Source organism: Schistocerca gregaria, chromosome 8, assembly GCF_023897955.1.
Source record: "Schistocerca gregaria isolate iqSchGreg1 chromosome 8, iqSchGreg1.2, whole genome shotgun sequence".
Lineage (NCBI taxonomy): Eukaryota > Metazoa > Arthropoda > Insecta > Orthoptera > Acrididae > Schistocerca > Schistocerca gregaria.
In genome coordinates, this window is record NC_064927.1 from 281,694,310 (window position 1) to 281,712,392 (window position 18,083).

At 35.8% G+C, this 18,083-nt stretch overlaps 1 protein-coding gene across 1 annotated transcript in view; it reads right to left on the reverse strand.

Moving 5' to 3' along the window:
* LOC126284775 (uncharacterized) overlaps positions 1-18,083 on the reverse strand; it is a 652,584-nt gene that overhangs the window by 10,477 nt on the left and 624,024 nt on the right. Inside the window, exons 7-8 of the mRNA XM_049983936.1 lie at positions 14,754-14,881; positions 7,922-8,080 (exon numbers count right to left, since the gene is read on the reverse strand). Coding sequence (XP_049839893.1) covers positions 7,922-8,080; positions 14,754-14,881 — 287 coding nt within the window. The remainder of the gene's footprint in view (positions 1-7,921; positions 8,081-14,753; positions 14,882-18,083) is intronic.

The following is an 18,083-nucleotide window of genomic DNA, read 5'->3' on the forward strand; positions in this document are numbered from 1 at the left end:
TTGTATATTAGTAAACCTGGCATTGCTTCACAACTGCTCAGAAAGTACTGGAATTGGACACATGTTGTAATCTCCTCCTCTACCCTCTCTCTATCCACCACCTTCTTCACAGCTCTCACGATCCCCTCTTTCCCTTGTTTCTTTGTCCATCTCCCCCTTCTCCCTTTCTATGTCCATTTCCTCCCTCCTCTACAACCCTCTCTCTAACTTTCAGCCTTGAGTATTGCTATTGAAAACAAAACTTTGATTGGGAATTTTAGTTACTTAAAATAAGTGGGTAAATCAACTGGGATCATTGATATACAGCTTATCAGAGAAACCTCTCCAGCAGCTGGATCTATGAGGATAGTAGCTTCTAGGAGGTATTTTGCACAGTTTTAATCTGTGAACAGCTAAGATTACAAAGTTTTGGATGATTCAGATTCTGAAGTAGTATTACACACACACACACACACACACACACACACACACACACACACACACACACACAGAGAGAGAGAGAGAGAGAGAGAGAGAGAGAGAGAGAGAGTATTTATGGGAAAAATTACTTGTCTAATGTCCTAATAACATAGTTACTTTTTCAGTTCACAGGGCAGCATTTTCTTTCTCACAGCCAGTTTTAACAGAAAACCTGTATATTTTTTATTAAAAAGATATGCAGTCTATGTCCATATGAATACTTATAGAGTAACATGTAAAAATTTGAAGTAAAGTGATCAAGAACTTTCTGAGATTTTTGCTAACAATTTTCCCCTTTACATATTATACATATGTTTATATACTATATGTATTTTAATATATGAAGCTTATGTCTGTCTGAACATTTATCAGAGCATCATGTAAATATTCAAAGTTAATCACTCAAGAACTTTTCAAGATTTTTGCTAACAAAGTTTCCCTGCTATATGACATATTTGTATTACATATATTTGAAAAATCTATAGCTTATGTCCATTCAATTGTTTATTACAGGGAAGCTAGAAAATCTGGAAAGGGAAATGCTACGGCTTTGTCTAGATATACTGGGGGTTGCTGAAATGAAAAGGGAAAAAAAGACAAGGTTGAAGTAAAACAGTCAAGAACTTTTCGAGATTTTTGGTAACAACATTAAACAACAAATTGCCTTTAGTACAGATTACCCATCTACATCTATAGTTTATCCCTATTTCTCACAGAATTTCAAACATCTTACACCATTTTACATTAGTGGACGTTTTTTACAGGTCGACTAATCCTCTCAACGTGTTTGATTACTCTTCAGTGTTGCTTCCACTAACAACCCCAACATCAGAAATGCCTCTCTGTTGCTTTTATCTTTCTTAAAGACCAAACTGATCTTCATCTAACAGATTGTCAATTTTCTTTTCCATTCTTCTGTATGTTATTCTTATCTGAAATTGGACTGCATGAGTTGTTAAACTGACTGTGATAATTCCCACACTTGTCAGCTCTTACAATCTTGGGAATTGCATGCAAGGATGTCTGCTGGTGTATCACCAGTCTCAAAACCCTACACCCAAATGTGAATAGTTGCTTCGTTGCAAGTTCCATAATGATTTTAGAAATCCCTGTGGAATGTCATCTATCTCTTCAGCTTTATTTGATCTTATTCCGATTCTATTACTGGATTTCCTGTCTCTTCCCTTTCGACTCCTATTTCTACTTCTGTCATATCATCAGGCAAGTCCCCTCCCCCAGAGGCTTCCAATATACTCTTCCAACCTATCCTCTCCCTCCTCTGCATATTAGATTGCAATTCCCACAGCACTCTCTTAATGTTTCTGCCCTTGCTTTTAATTCATTTTGACTTTTCTGTTTTCTGAGTCAGTCTTCTGGACAATCCTTTCTTTTTTTATTCCTTCACTTTTTTCATGCAGCCAATTTGCCTTAGCTTCCCTGCACTCCCTATTTATTTCATTTACCAGTGACTTTTACCTCTGTGTTCTTTAATTTACCTGGACATTTTTGTACTTCTTTCCTTCTCGTATTAACTGAAGTATTTCTTCTGTTACTGATGGTTTTTCATTGTTATTTCTTTTTACCTGTTTTTCTTTCCAACTTCTGTGATTGTCCATTTTACAGATGTCCATTCCTCTTCAACTGAACTGCCTACTGAACAATCATTAGTACAGTATCTATAGTCTCAGAGAACTTCAAGCACATCTTATCATTTCAAACTACTCCTGTAGCCCACATCATTGTGCACTGATTCTTCCTAACTAGTCTGTTACACTTCACACTACTCTTAATCAAAGTCAAATTATGCTCCATACCACCTCCTAGGTACACCTTACAATCCAATATTTGATTTCGCAACCTCTGACTGAGCATGATGTAATCCAATTGAAATTTTCCCATGTCCCCTGCCCCCCCTCCTCCTCCCCTTCCCCCCCCCCCCCCCTCGACCCTTGTGATTCTTGAAAATTTATTGCAGAACTCACTTAGTCTGTCTCCTCTCTTATTGCTACTACTAAGCCCATATTCTCTTGTAAACATTTCTTCTGCTACTTTCCCTACAACTGCATTCCAATCCCCCATGAATATTAGAATTTTACCTTCCCTTACGTACTGAATTACCGGTTCAATATCCTCATACTTTCTCTCGTCATCTTCTCCTAATGTCAGCATATATACCTGAGCTATTGCTGTCAGTGTTGGTTTGTTGCTGATTCTAATGAGAACAACTCTATCACTGAACTGTTCATGGTAACTCACACTCTTCTTTACATTCCTATTCATAACAAATCCTACTCCCATTATACCATTTTCTGCTGCTGTTGATATTATACTATACTTATCTGGCCAAAAATCCTAGACTTCTTTCCATTTCACCTCACTGACCCTGCTACATCTAGATTGATCCTTAGTATCTCCCTTTTCAGGTTTCCTAGCTTACCTACCAAATTCAAACTTCTGACATCCCATGCTCTGCCTCACAGAACATAACGGTTTCATTGGTTATTCCACCTTTTTCTTGTGGCCACCTCCCCGTTGGCGGTCCCCTCCCAGAAATCCAAATGGGGGGCTAATTCAGGATTTTTTTCCAATGGCGAGATAATCATGATACTTTTTCAATTACCTGCCACATATCCCGTGCATATTAACTGTGCTTATTTAATGTAGTGGTTTCTGTTCTACATCCTCATGCCACCAGTAACTGCTGACTTTTCCACCTTTTAGGAGTATTTTGCCACTGCAAGGGCAAGATAGTGACCTAAACCTATGTCTGCTCCTCCACTCCATTTGACAATGCCCTTGTCAGAATGAGGGTGGCTTCTTACGCTGGAAGTCTTTTGCCGCCATTGCTGGAGATTTGTATTCAAAATTTAAGCACGGTTCAAACCCAGGACCAATAACATTTTAATTACTTGTCAAAGACCATAGCTTACACCTTACTTGCAGATAAAGCCCCAACCATTGTAGTGATGAACTGCAGTGATTAGTGAGTGGGCAATTTATGCCAACACCTTCACTTACAAACTTCAGTAACTGGTCACATCCTTAGGCTCATCATCTGACATTTTCACATGAGTCCAACCTGTTCCCCTCCATTCCTACCACCTCATGCAATAGCTCCCCAGAACAAACAGTCACAATAAATTCCACAATTTGCCTGTTTACTCTGTTGCCATTAAACATAACGCTTAATCCTCATCCCTTGTATCACTACATGTAACACAGAACTGCCTTTATGTACACCTAGATAAGCATTCTCCACACTTGTTTTCTGAGTAATTCCATTTCAAATAAAGTTTAGTTTCATTATCTAATATTACTCTAAACTGCAGACTTATCTGGTCATTGGTTATTTAAAAACTGCATATATTGTATTTCTGGCAAGATTATAATATATCATGTGTAACTGGAATGTATAATCAACGAGTTGTTCATTGTAATTTTCTGTCACTATTTTTGTTATGTGGCACAATTAGGTGAGGGTTCAGTGGATAGCGGAATAATAAAGCAGACTGAAGAATTATTTAATTACACCAATAGAGAGCAAAAAATCTTGCCAATTTCACACTAAATCTTTGTATTCAAGCTCTTGTCCCTTTAGGGACTACAAAAGATAACAATTTATAATACGTTTTAAGTTAGTTCCACGCAATCACAGTGCCAATAATATTTCAAGATACTATTACATTACTCCTGGTATGTATAGCTGAATACTTGAGGTCATGACCTGCCACAACAAAAATCATAAATCATACAATCTTACTTGTGTGGCAGAAATAATACCCTGCATTAGTTCACTGTCAGTAACAGTAATAATAAATCTATATAAAGTAAAACTTCATTTATAAGTTTTTGGTTGCCGGGAAGTGGATCGGTAAGGCCGATATTAGACTATAATAAAATTTGATAGTGTAATAAGGAACTTTGTCAAAATTAGGCATTGGCCAAATTTTCTTTGATAAAATCTAGCGCCCCCCCTTAGATGTTTTATCAAAGGAAGCATTCACCTTATGTTTTATTGCATGGAGAAATTAACCACGTGGAGCACTAGCATTGCTGCAGCTGTCTGACACACAATGTTTATCAATATGACTCCCAGATTTACATGGTGCATCGCATATATAACGAAATTGACAGAAATATTCAAGGCTGATGAACCACTGTGTAGCTTACGACATCCCGAGTACAAAAACAGAATAAAAAGTGAAAGCTACAAAAAAATTGCTGATGCTATTAGCCTTGAAGTATGGCCAGGATATACCCCCCAGAATATAAAGGAGAAAATCTACAACTTCTGTAGATTTTTCATGACTGCAGTATGTATTAAATTTATTTGCCTTCATGTATTCCTCCTCCCGTGTGTTATAAATAGCTTCAAACATTTCTGGTATTATTTTCGTCAATGTGCACTGCAGCATTAGTGTGCTATAACGGTACTATAAACTAGAGTAGCTACAAATCGCAGTATTATGGTAAGTCTGTCTTTTGCTGATGTAGCACTTCTGAGGAGAGTGTTTAGCTTCATAATATGAGGAGCCACTTTCTTGAGCACATACTGAAATGCAGTTTCGTCCATTCCCAAACAGATTTTCATGCAACTTTACATCTTCGGCTTGCAGCTTCTGAAGCAAATTTTGTTGTGTATCTTTTGCATCTCGCCATGAAGTTTACAGCTTAACCCAAGTATCTTTTCTTTTCTTCTCTTTCTCTTGCAAATGGAATGACAATTTCAATTGCAGTGCATACAACTGCAGACTATGTATAATTTTACTTAGGGCATCAGTGACTTAGTGTGTTGATGTTGGCAACGACCATTCATTGCTGGGGATTCATTTCACCACAAAGTAAATAGTTAAAGCTGTTCTTGCTCTATGGTTTACAGATTCTTGTATGAACCCTTGTCTGCTCAGTAAATTAGTTATACTCATAAAATGAACATTTCATAACAAAACTTTTGCATTATATGAAGATGGTGTTGCTAATATCAGCACACTACACCGCCGATTCTGTAAGTAAAATTAAACTGCAGAGAATAGTATTAAGTTGTTATCGGCCATTATGAAGGAACTTTGAGGAAATATTTGATGACAGTGAAATGCCTCTTTTTGCACCACGTCAAAGATCATTGTGAAAGAAAATTTGATAGCATAATACTGGCCTAAACTCCATCTATTAACACAGCACTGCGGTTGACAACATGAAAATCTCTTTGTCTCGAGCATCTGAATACAATAACACTTAATTTTTAATGTGACAGATACACAACAACAGTATAAACTGCAATTATAGAGTCATCACAAAAACCAGATGTTACACAGAGATTGTACAGTATTGGAAAGTACAGTACAACATATGAAGCTTACTACTACACAAGTGGTGACAGCCATAGGGAAGGCTGGTAGTGGGTGTAGAACTCATTTGTTTTCCTAAAATTACATGACTTCTGCTGAACTATGGCACAACTGGACAAGAATTGTTGCGTGTCACTCGGGAATCACGAAACACATCACACCTCATACTGTATAGGCTAAAGTACTGTATTACTGTATTTCTAATTATTTTGAGAACTGGTAACATGAGTGGAAGAAAAAAGAAAAGCATAACTATTGATGAAAAGCTATAAATTTTTAGAGTTGTGAAGGAAAACAATAATTGAAAGTGAGTGGATATTGCTAAGGAATTAGGAATTTCTGCATTTACTTTAAATTCTATAGTAGCAAAGGCAAAGGAGATTGAAGATAGTGCATGTGTGTTCGGAATTTCTACTAGTAAGCAGACATGCATCTAGGGCAGGAAATATGAGGGCATGGAAGATAGATTGTTGCAGTGGTTCAGACAACATAGAGCAGAAGGCCTTCCTATTAGTGGGCCAATGCTTTGTGAAAAAGCAAAGGATTTTGCAATTCAGCTCGGTGGGGAAAATTTCACTGCTTCATCAGGTTAGCTGCACAAATTTAAGATAAGACATGGCATCAGCTGTCAGAAAGTATGTGGAGAAAGCAAAAGAATTGATCCCGAAACAGTGAGAGATTGGAAGGAAAACCATTTGAAAGAACTGACATCCCAATATGCTCCTAAAAACATTTTCAATGCAGATGAGACAGGCTTGTTTTACAATATAATGTCTGACACACAGTGGCATTCAAACCCAAGAACTGCCATGGAGGAAAACAAAGTAAACAACGTGTAACAGTGCTGTTATGTGCTAATAGTGATGGGAGTGAGAAACTCCCCGCACTTGCGATCAGCAAATTTGCCATGCCCCATTGTTTTAAGAACACTGTCACATTTCCCACAAAATACACCAGTAACAAGAAATCATGGATTATGACAAAAGTTTTCAAAAGCTACCTTTGACATGTCGATGCAAAAATGGGTGCAGCAGCCCATCCTTTCCTTACTTCCTGTTTGAGAAATGTGACTATGAAATTCTTTCCAGCAAATTGCACAAGTGAGCCCCAGCCACTTGACTTTGGAGTAATACATAATTTCAAGCTGCATTATTGCAAAATGTTTGTGCAGCATGCCATCAGGTGTGTAAACATTGAAAAAAAGTAAGAAATGAAAACAAACATTTTACAGGTAAGAGTTTTACTTGCCATTTATTTCATGTTGTGCTACCAGAGCCAAAGAACACTTTGAAAAATTATTAATGACTTTGTTTCTTCTGATAAGCAATGTACTACACTGAAGCTTCACTGCACTGTTTCAGACGATACCATTCGGAATTGTTTCTGAAAAGTCGGATTTGGAAATGAAGTCCATGATCATGGTGGAAATGATCACACTGATGATATTTACTTAATGATGATGAATGGAATTAACTTGAACAGGCATCATTTGAGGATTATGTGAACGTTGATAAAACCTCGTCACTACAGAACCCATGACTACCACTGAGATAGTTCAATGTGCATCGCAGGACCTGGACGAGGAAGAAACTGATGATGAGGATGACACAGAAGAGCCTCAGCATTCCTCCATGATGTTTAACAATGCAGTAAATGCATTAGAAATAATTAAACAATTTGTGATCTGCCACAGTCTTTCTGACAAAATAATGACAGAGTTATTCCGTTTTGAGAGTACAGTGTACGCTGTTGCCACATCAAAGAAAAAACGAGCAAAAATTATCAACTTTTTTTACAAAATGACACTTTCTTCTGTGTAGAGGTTTACATTTTTCTTTATATCTTTGTTCAGTATGGTACCTAGTAAGCCTGTATAACATTATGTAGAATGTAACTTTTTATTTACTGGATTGTTCATTTTTGTTACCAATTAATTTGATAGAATGGTGCTATATTTCATATATACATTTTTCACACTTATACTTTTTCCTATAGTCCATTGAAAAACATATAAACGAAGTTTTAATGTATAACATTCGTTCTCAGGGTCTGCTTTTATTCTTTAGTAAGTACGAAAATGCAGTTATTAACCTTCTGCCAGTAAATTCATTCACCTGTTTTGTTCATTTGGTGATTCTGGTGTCCTTGGTGCAGTAGGTGTTGTTATTAACGCACAATCAGTATTATTTTTATAGCTGATATAACCATTCTGTAATGGATGCAGGGTGACAGGATCGCTTCCATCTAGAACCTCATCATCAAAAAATCTGTACCTGCAACAAGGTATTTTTCAAGTTATTTCATTTCTGTTGTAATCATCAAATAATGAAACATACTGTGTGAAACTTTATTGACTTGTCCCATTAATTTCTTATAATTAAATACAGTGAATATGTCTGCCTTTAGAGGGCTGTTGCAGGAGATCACACAATTTAAACATATTATGTACTGGAAAACTTAAAATGACCCTGTTTCCTTATATTGCTAAAAAGACGAAAAGAAACAAATGTAACTGATAAAGATGTAAGTGGAAGAAACTTGTACCAGTGCAAATTACTCAAGTATTTTCTCCACAGATAAAACCAATGCCGTCAAATTATTATCTAAAACTTTGCATAGGTTTACCCTCTATAAGGATAATTGAATACAGAACCTCAATGACAACAGCTTCCGCTTCCTTGTTTTTATGTATATGCCATCTTCTGGCATTGAAGACTGCAAAACTTATTCCAATGTTTGCATTCTATCATTCATGATTTTGTAGGAAACTTATATAAAAGATATGATGTATCATCATGGTCAATTTGTTGTAAATTGTGTTGTAACTAGCTCTCAGTAAGCCTATAATAAATATGGATGTGGGATCTCACTTTTCTAAACAGTGTATCCTGATAAAACTATTGTCTTGTTCTACTACATTGGCTACTTTTTTTGCAACTTCTGGTTCATGACTCCCAACAAAACTGTAGCCAAAGAGGGAAAAATTTACTACCTACAGCTTTCTGGATTCTTGGGCAGACATTAAGTAAAGGGTCATGAGTTGTGCACTTGTACATAAAAGGCAAAGGTCCCAAGCCCGAGTCTCAGTCTGGCATACAGTTTTAATCTGCCAGGAAGTTTCATTAACTGTTGTATCAATTTTCTTATGATTATTTGGTCTCATTTGCATAATCTTGTCTCAGATGCATGTTTAAAAATTTATTTGGTCAATGTCAACATCTGTTGTGCAGCTGAAATTCGTGATCCTTATTTATGGGATACATGCTCTGCCATCTATCTAAAATGACATGTATACCAAACATTTTATTTTGCACAAGTATTTTCAGTAATCTGAAAATGCACTATAATTGTGAATAGTGTAAGAGGAGAATATGCTCAAAATTTATGACAATTTTGATTCAATTTTCATAAACTTTCAATGCACACAAATCTGTCTTAACACCAATAGAGTAAAATAAAATCAACAGATAATGAATCATAGACATTATTTCTATGATTGGTGTAAGTGCAAGAAAACAACATTTTGATTGATTATTAAATAAAATTAGCTGGTTACATGCCACTGCCCAGTTATTTATTTGTCTTGATCTTATATTAGCTAGGAATAACAATGAAACCTGTATATATATTGCAAAACCAAACTTAGTTTATTTAGATCACTTAAAAAATACAAAATCAGTATATAAATTATACAGAAAAAAACTTTTGCAAATTCACTGCAGTATTAATATAATACAAAACTTGATTATCTCCAATTCTGGTTTAAACTGTTCCAAACGCTTTATATTTATAATTTAGACCAAAGTCTTCCATACTTACACCCCCACCCTTAGTAGGTTAATGTCACCAGTCCACTTATATACTTTCTTCTCAATTATTTTTACATGGCATCACTTACAGGTTGTTTATTTCATGGCAGCTTCATTTATAGCTTATGTGTCACCCATTTTCACTCCAATCATCACAAATAAGAGTTACAAAATGTTGTACAGTGAAGAGACATTATGAATAAAACTTGTAAAATAATAAATTTAGCTATGATATTCTTCAGAAAGGTAACTGTTTGCAGCTTCTACTCCTTATCCTTTTTCCAACCAACTACATAAAACAGTCTGCATAAAATTTCCACTCAATCTGACAATTGTTAGGTGTCCTCTTAACTGCCCTGAAAGTAGTATGTGCTTTGATCAGGTTCATTCACAAGTGTTATCTCTTCTCCATTTCCATCATTTGCTCTTTTATTCTTACAAGGAGAGGTACACATGGGTGGGACTGACATAAAAAAAAAACTGAACATAATTTACCACATAATATAATCCAAAATTTCCTGAAAATGTGAAAAATTCAAGAAAAATTATATATTATTTAATAATACGCAATATTTCTCTAACAGAAATGTATTTTTATTTACAACTTCTATTGAACTAAAACATGATGTGAGCAAACAGATATCTAAGATTATTTTTTTCCTAAGAAACAATATGGTAGCAGCTGTATACTGTGTGTGTTCTCCAGCAACCATTTGGGAAACAAATTATTCCTCAGTTTCATCTTTTGTGAGATTACTCCTGTAATATTGTTCGAGTATGAATCTCTTTTCTGATTTTTTTTCCAATTCCACTGTTACAACAAGGAGCATTGCTTCATTGTGAAGGGATTTTGTGCGCAGAAGTCAGTTATGATGCACAATCTCCTGAAGAAAGTTTTTGTACCGAATGTGGCAAAAGATGAGAACTAAAAGTCTGTACAAAATACAAAATCTCTTCAAAGCAGACTAATGTGTGTTCAGCCGTCTCCTTCCTTCCATCTTGTTAAGCTTCATCTGGTTGCCGCATAGCTTTTACTATAGTTGCCACAACATACCTAAGAACAGAGTCTCAGATTCATGAACTATGTACCAGAGATAGTTGTAAAATCTTATCACAGCAACCTTATCAATTATCCAATCAATATTTTGATGGTTTTTGGTTGACTCATTAATAGGAACTCATGATAAAGTGTGTACATAAATTTGAGCAAGAAAAATATACCTTTTTCTTAAAGAGTTATTCCTCCCATAATTGAAAATGATCTTGAAATAGATCAAGTTCTTGAATGCCTTTGTCATACAACAGGATAGGCTTACAACTAATGAAATAAAAAACAATATCCTGTTGTTCTAAAAACAGTTATTTAGCTCCAAAAGTTCTCTGTAACCATTTTGCTGTTATTTCAGTGTGGGGAAGTAGTTTTCAAGCAATCCAAGAATAATAAAGCAGATGCCATCATATACTACAATGCTGCCAGTTATGTAAATATAACTGTTGTTTTCTGCCAAGGTTTTCTCTGAATCTTTTGGAAAGCATCATGTCAGGACCAGAGCATCAAAAAAGCTTCTCTAAACTAACTAAAATGTGGCGACAGTAAGGGAAGTACAAGAGATCATGACCAAACAATTTTTTCTTTACAATTGTACTGGAACTGTTTAGTCAACCTGAATTTCTTGCTGTTGTATCTCAATACAGTGCCTGAAGCAGGGCTTTCACCTTGGAATTGCCAACAAGTGGCCACAAAAGCTTCAAAATTTTGTGGATTATAATCCAATTTTCAACTGTTCAGTAAGGAGCCATGGCTTGCTCTTCTCCTGAAGATACTATTACTGCATCCTATCAATCTTTTCAACAGCTCTCTATGGTGGGAGCTTATTTCCATCATACTGCAACACTAACTCTTGAGTCACTGAGGTTAAATTATCTGGTTTTGCTGTAACAAGCAGATGAATGGTAAAACGCTGTTCCATTTCTTCATAAGTCCTGTCGCTCCTGGCAGTTTACAATGCCGTGGACTTCAATGATCTGTCTTCCTTGTGTTTTTTATCTGCAGCAACCATGGAGGTCACTCAATCTTTTTGATGTGTAAATGGTGGTGGTTAGTGTTTAACGTCCCGTAGACAACGAGGTCATTAGAGACGGAGCGCAAGCTCAGGTTAGGGAAGGATTGGGGAGGAAATCGGCCGTGCTCTTTCAAAGGAACCATCCCGGCATTTGCCTTAAACAATTTAGGGAAATCACGGAAAACCTAAATCAGGATGGCTGGAGACAGGATTGAACAGTCGTCCTTCCGAATGCAAGTCCATGATGTGTAACTGTTGTGAAGAGAGAAAAAAATCTTGTCTGCAGTTCAAGTCCAGTATATTTGTAAACCTTACTTTTCATCATAGACTTTGACTAATTTATCAATGCCATGAAACAGAAACTCTTTGGATCATTAATGCTGTGCTTCCATTTTTTTTAGATTTATGGCTCTTAAGTTTTAGGAAAAAGGTTTACAATTTTTTGACTTGAAAGTACTTTGACTACAATGACTTGTTTGGAAATATAGCTAATAACAGAGATATAAAATGATTTCTTAATTTCTATGATGAACTACCAGAATAAGCTAATGCTATTTTACAAACCTAGAAAGGCCACACTACAGATAACACAAATTGTTTGGAACAACAACTGAAAAATCACCTACAAAGAGAACATAATAATAATAATAATAATAATAATAATAATAATAATAATAATAATAATAATAATAATATGATGGCTTTGTTTTTTTTTTCAACCTCCCATTGTTTAGTATAGACACTATGCAAGCAGCAGAAAGTGGACATGCACTGTAGGCTACTGCACAACTCTCACACTACACACTTCGCCACTGCCGACCTCAAGCGACATAAACATGACTGCCTTCATTGTTGCTCCCGCCAAGTGTCAATTATGAAATGTAATTCAGTTTCTGCAAGTAAAAGGGAATAGTGCAGCAGAAGTTCATCGGAGAATGAGCCGAGTGTATGGTGATAACTTCATTACTGACAATGTTGTGCATGAATGGTGCCGAAAGTTTAAAGATGGCCAAAATGACGTGCATGATGAAGGGGCCAAGGACGCATGTCTGTTGTTACAGCTGACCTTGTTGAACAAGTTGACAGAATGGTTACAGAAAATTGTAGGTTCACCATAACTGCTTTGTCTATGGAAATTCCAGATGTTTCAAGATCTGTCTTACACTCTATCGTTACTGAACATATAGGCTACAAAAAATTTTGTGTCACTGGGTTCCAAAAATATTGACGGGTGCCCACAAAAGTCACCGAATGTCATCAGCTTTGAATTTCCTTGACCGTTATCACGATGAAGGAGCACACTTTTTGAAATCAATTGTTACTGGAGAGGAAATTTGGATCCAATAAGACACGCCAAAAACAAAACGACAATGACAACAATGGATACATCCAAATTCACCAAACAAACCAAAAATATTCAACAAACAGTCAACAACAGAAAGGTTATGGCTACAGTGTTTTAGGACCGAAAAGATGTTGCTTGTAGAGTTTATGCAGCCTGGAACCACTATCTATGCAGCTGCTTATTGTGAAACTTTACGACTTTTGCAGAGAACCATTCAAAATAAACGAAGAGGAATGCTGACTTCAGGAATTGTGTTGATCCATGACAATGCTAGTCCACACACTGCTGGCACAACCCAACAGCTCCTTGAACAATTTCAATGGGACATTTTCAATCATCCGCCATACAGTCCTGACTTAGCAACCAGTGACTTTCACCTTTCCCTGAACTGAAGACGTGGCTAGGATGGCAGCAGTTTCAAACCAATGAAGATCTTCAAAACAATGTCAATGCTCATTTGAAATCATTGGCGACAACATTTTTTGAAGAGGATATTGCAAACCTAGTCCACAGGTACGATAAATGTATCAATCTTTTCGGTGATTATGTTGAAAAGTAACCATTAGTGTACAAAACTTTTGGTACTAAAATAACTGTTTTCTATGAACTTGTCTTTTACTTATAGTATAAGTCTCATAACAACAGTGCAAGTTAACCTACAATTATTTATGAAAAATCAGTCAACATAGTTCATATGGAGAATATTTGTTATTTTTTCCATCTTATCTTAGTAACAGAAAAATCATGTATTACTGGAAACAAAGCTCACTTGTTAATTAAGTTAATGAAAACTCACATTATTATCCATTACTGGTGCCTAAAACTAATTTCAAATAAAAGTGAAAAAACAATTACCTGAAATAAACAGTTATCTGGAAATGATGTTCAGAGTGAAAAATTCAGAACTTCTGGGTCATTGTAGATTTTCACTCAGTTGTTTGATTTGGCTAAAATGTTGCACACATTTTATACTGGAACAAAATAATGGCGTGGGAATTGAACTTTTTGAAAGGTGAAAAAATAAGGCTTTGTCATTCCTGTTTAATCTTCCAGAACTTATCCCTCCTTCTTTACCACAGAAGGAACTAACATCTCCAAAAGCTAGGATTGTGTTGTGTACTATTACTTTTAAATCTGTGCATCTGCTGTGCTAAATGTTTTGCCTCCATAAGGCAAGTACTGGTCAGCAATGCATGCAGCTACAGATCACGTGCTGCCTAACAGAAAGCACGGCGGAACTCGCAATAAGGAAAGTAAATTAGAAGTGTTACAATATTTTACAGTAAAGAAACAGTATAAATAAAATTTGTGAAATAGTGTTGTTAGAATCATTAATTAAGAAATGTCTAATTTTGATCTTTACCAGTGGGCCAGTCTATGATTTTTTTGGGTACATTTCCTACTGCATTACTAATTTGATTTCAAAAGTATGCAGTTAACACAATTATTTGTGAACTTGACAGTTAATTTAATTTGTCCATAATTAGAAGAGCAGGCAATACGTGAGACTGGCTTCTAAAAATTTTAGTGCATAATACATGGTCAATTTTGTCATTATATATTACAATATTTTGTTATGAGGGGAGATACGAAAATACTAAATCTATCAAAAACATGTAGACAGTTTCAGAAATACAGTCACAATATTTTCTATTGCTATTGTACATAATCTACTGAACATATCTGTTATCCTTTAACAGAGTACACATATTTTAAGTAGGTTATTTACCGGAATCCATATAAATCTTCTCCCAGAGAGTTGTCTTCATCACTGTCTTCAGTTGATACATATTGCACTTCAAGAATGATATCACCCGTTTGGGCTGATAGGATTTCCACAGCCTCTTGGTGGCAAGCCTGTCAAAGAAATTTTTCATTAATCAAGCTTATTCATAAACCATGCTATATGAACCAAATACACACATTTATAGTAAATCAACACATTGCATTATAAAGAAAGGTACATAATTTTGCTACATTTGTGCAGGAAAAATCCAGCAGGGTTTCCAGGAACACACACAGTGAAAATCCAAGGCATGGAGAGTCACTGTTCAAACATTCACTGGTCAGTCAAAGAATGAGTAAATACAAAATGCCAGTGGAGTGTAATTTTTCAACTGAGCACCTACTTATCAATACTAGTAGGAATTCTGAAAAGATCAGGGCAAGTTGCAACGGCACTTTTGTAGAGGGGACACATTTAGAAGCCGTTGCAGGAGCTGAATGCAAATATTAAGGTGATAATATCGAAGTATATCCTTTCACACAAAAAGAAAAGTTTTAGACCAAAAGCAGACCATTTGTGCTGTTAATTCACAGGCCTTACGGTACGCCACTGTTTCACAAGCTAATGATCTTTCACTGGTACCAAAGCGCACCTACCGACTCGTGAGATGCATGTCTGACAATGTGTACTTGATTAGGGGAAACAGCAATGTTTATTAAAAGAATATGGCACAGATGATCAATGTTTTATGTGATGAGCACATTTTGAGATACATCCAAAATAGCGTGCATTACACTGGGACCATTATTTCCCATGGACATCTATGAAACAGTGTATGAGAAACCACAGGATTTTTAGACTTTTCTCCTGATAAGATTCTTTTCCCTGTAGTGATATTTTAGACACATTTCACTGTGTTATTGGAAAGTAATTCACTAGAATGAATGAAATAGTAGACTGTATTGTCCATGTACAAGTAATTTAGGTCTATTTGCTAATGATGTTACAATTATAACCCACCAAAATGAATTCAAAGATAGAAAAATCTTTCCTCGTATAAAGGATTCATGGCTTATTTGACACAATTGTCCGATTCAGGTTTTTTACTGTTCCCCAAATCACTCTATGAAAATTCTGGGATAGTTTCTACAAGTAAGACATGGTAAATATTGTCCCCTTTCCTTGGGCAAATTTATTTTTGTTTAACTTTATATTTGTTCTGGAATTAAAGAGTTTAGTGTGATATTTTCTGATTTTATTTGAAAAATTTTAGGGTATGATGTGACATGTTCTATAACATTATGTAACTGATATTGGCATCTAATTGTATTCAAATAAACTGCAGCAGACATTATCTCTTGTTTACTGCCCTGCAGAATGACATAGTACTTTGCTAACAGCAGAATTGCTAAGAAAATCAACCCAAACCAAAAGCAGTTGCTTTTCTGGAGGTGACTTATGCATGCACAAGCCAGTACTGATTGTCCAGTCAGCAATGTAACTCCACCGTGTCAAAACACATAATCATGGATTTAGAAGTGGTTTTTTGAATCATCAGTCTTTTGACTGGCTTGGTGCAGCACCCATGAATTCCACTTCTGTGCCAACCTTTTCTTCTCAAACAACATCCTCAATTGTTTGTTGGATGTATTTCAGTATCTGTCTACCTCTACAGTTTTTACCCTCTACAGCTCCCTCTAGTACCATGTAAGTTTCCCCTCTAGTACCATGTAAGTTATTCCCTGATGCTTTAACAGATTTCCCACCATCCTGTCCCTTCTTCCAGTCAGTGTTTTCCATGCATTCCTTTCCTCACCAAGTCTGTGGAGATAAATTAAGGCCTATGTGTGATACTAATAGCTTTCTCTTAGCCAGAAATGCCCATTTTTCCACTGCTAATCTGCTTTTTATGTCCTCCTTGCTCTATCTGTCATGGGTTGTTTTGCTGTGTAGGTAGCAGAATTACCTAACTTCAGCTACTTCATGATCACTAATTCTGATGTCAAGTTTCTCACTGTTCTCATTTCTGCTAATTCTCTTTACTTTTGTTTTACTTTGATTTACCTTCATACATATATACCTAGAAGAGGGAGAGAACATGAAACAGACAAACACCTTTCCATGAATCATTTCACTGACACAGTGGCAAAGTGATAGTATGGACAAAAATCAATAGGCCATAAAGCAATGCAAGGCTTATAATGAAACAATGCTACACAATTAATTAATTAATCAATTAATTAATTAATTGTTAATCCAATACCATAAATGCCACAGATTATGGTAAGACAGCTGACTTTTATATTATGTCATTCAAATGTCAAAGCACCAAAAGAGGAGGTGCAAATTTATGGCAAACACTGCCATGATTTCTTAATGAAGTTATATTCTCTGTTTAACTAATGGTTCCAGTTATTTGTTAAAAACAGGCTCACTGTACATGGACACAAAATAATCACTGGAACTGAATTATTCCTGAACCTTTCACCTAACAATTTTATTCTCCACAAACATGCACTCTTCCAGTGTTTTCTACATGTTCCTCCTAACTCACCCTCCGAAATAGGTCAATAACTTTTCATGGACTCTCAAATGTGGTACTTGTCCACTAAGGAATATCACATACTGTAGCCTACTGACTCCATGATTCTGGAGATAGTATAATCAACAATCACAGTAACTGACAATGAATTCAGGAACTAAAAGTCAGCATGTCTAGAATATAAATAAAACAGTGTTTAAATAGTAATGAGTCATCATCAGAATTTTTTCCACTGCAAGATAACCATTAGTATTGGACACAATTTGTTTTCAGGACATTTACTTTAATAATCATGAGGATCAGCAGCTAATACACCTCATACACAATTATCTGTGTTTGTGTCTAGCACCCACTGTCAAGCCTTTCAAAAACATAAGAGAACTATCTGGAAAGCAACACCCCGATTTTGATGTAGTGTGTGAAGCTGTGGAGCAGGAAACAGTGAGGGGACAACAGAGTTATGGTAGCAGTAAAGTCACATGAATGCTGGTTCAACTACAACAGTTGTTCTAAATGAGCACTGCAATTGAAAATTCCACCAAATGCGAAATCCATTCCTTAATACCATGTTTAGTGGCTAAAGAATCTCAAGCTGTTAAAATTCACCACAAAATCTGTGGTGTATATAGCTCAAAGGTAATAAATTAGGATCTTTTACATTAATGATGAGTTTAAGGATGAATGGAAAAATGTTTCTATGGTTGTCATTCAGTAGCCAGCAATGATCTCATATAGGCAAGTGACAAATACTTCATGGAACTTAGAATTTTATGCAAAGAGCTTAAATAACT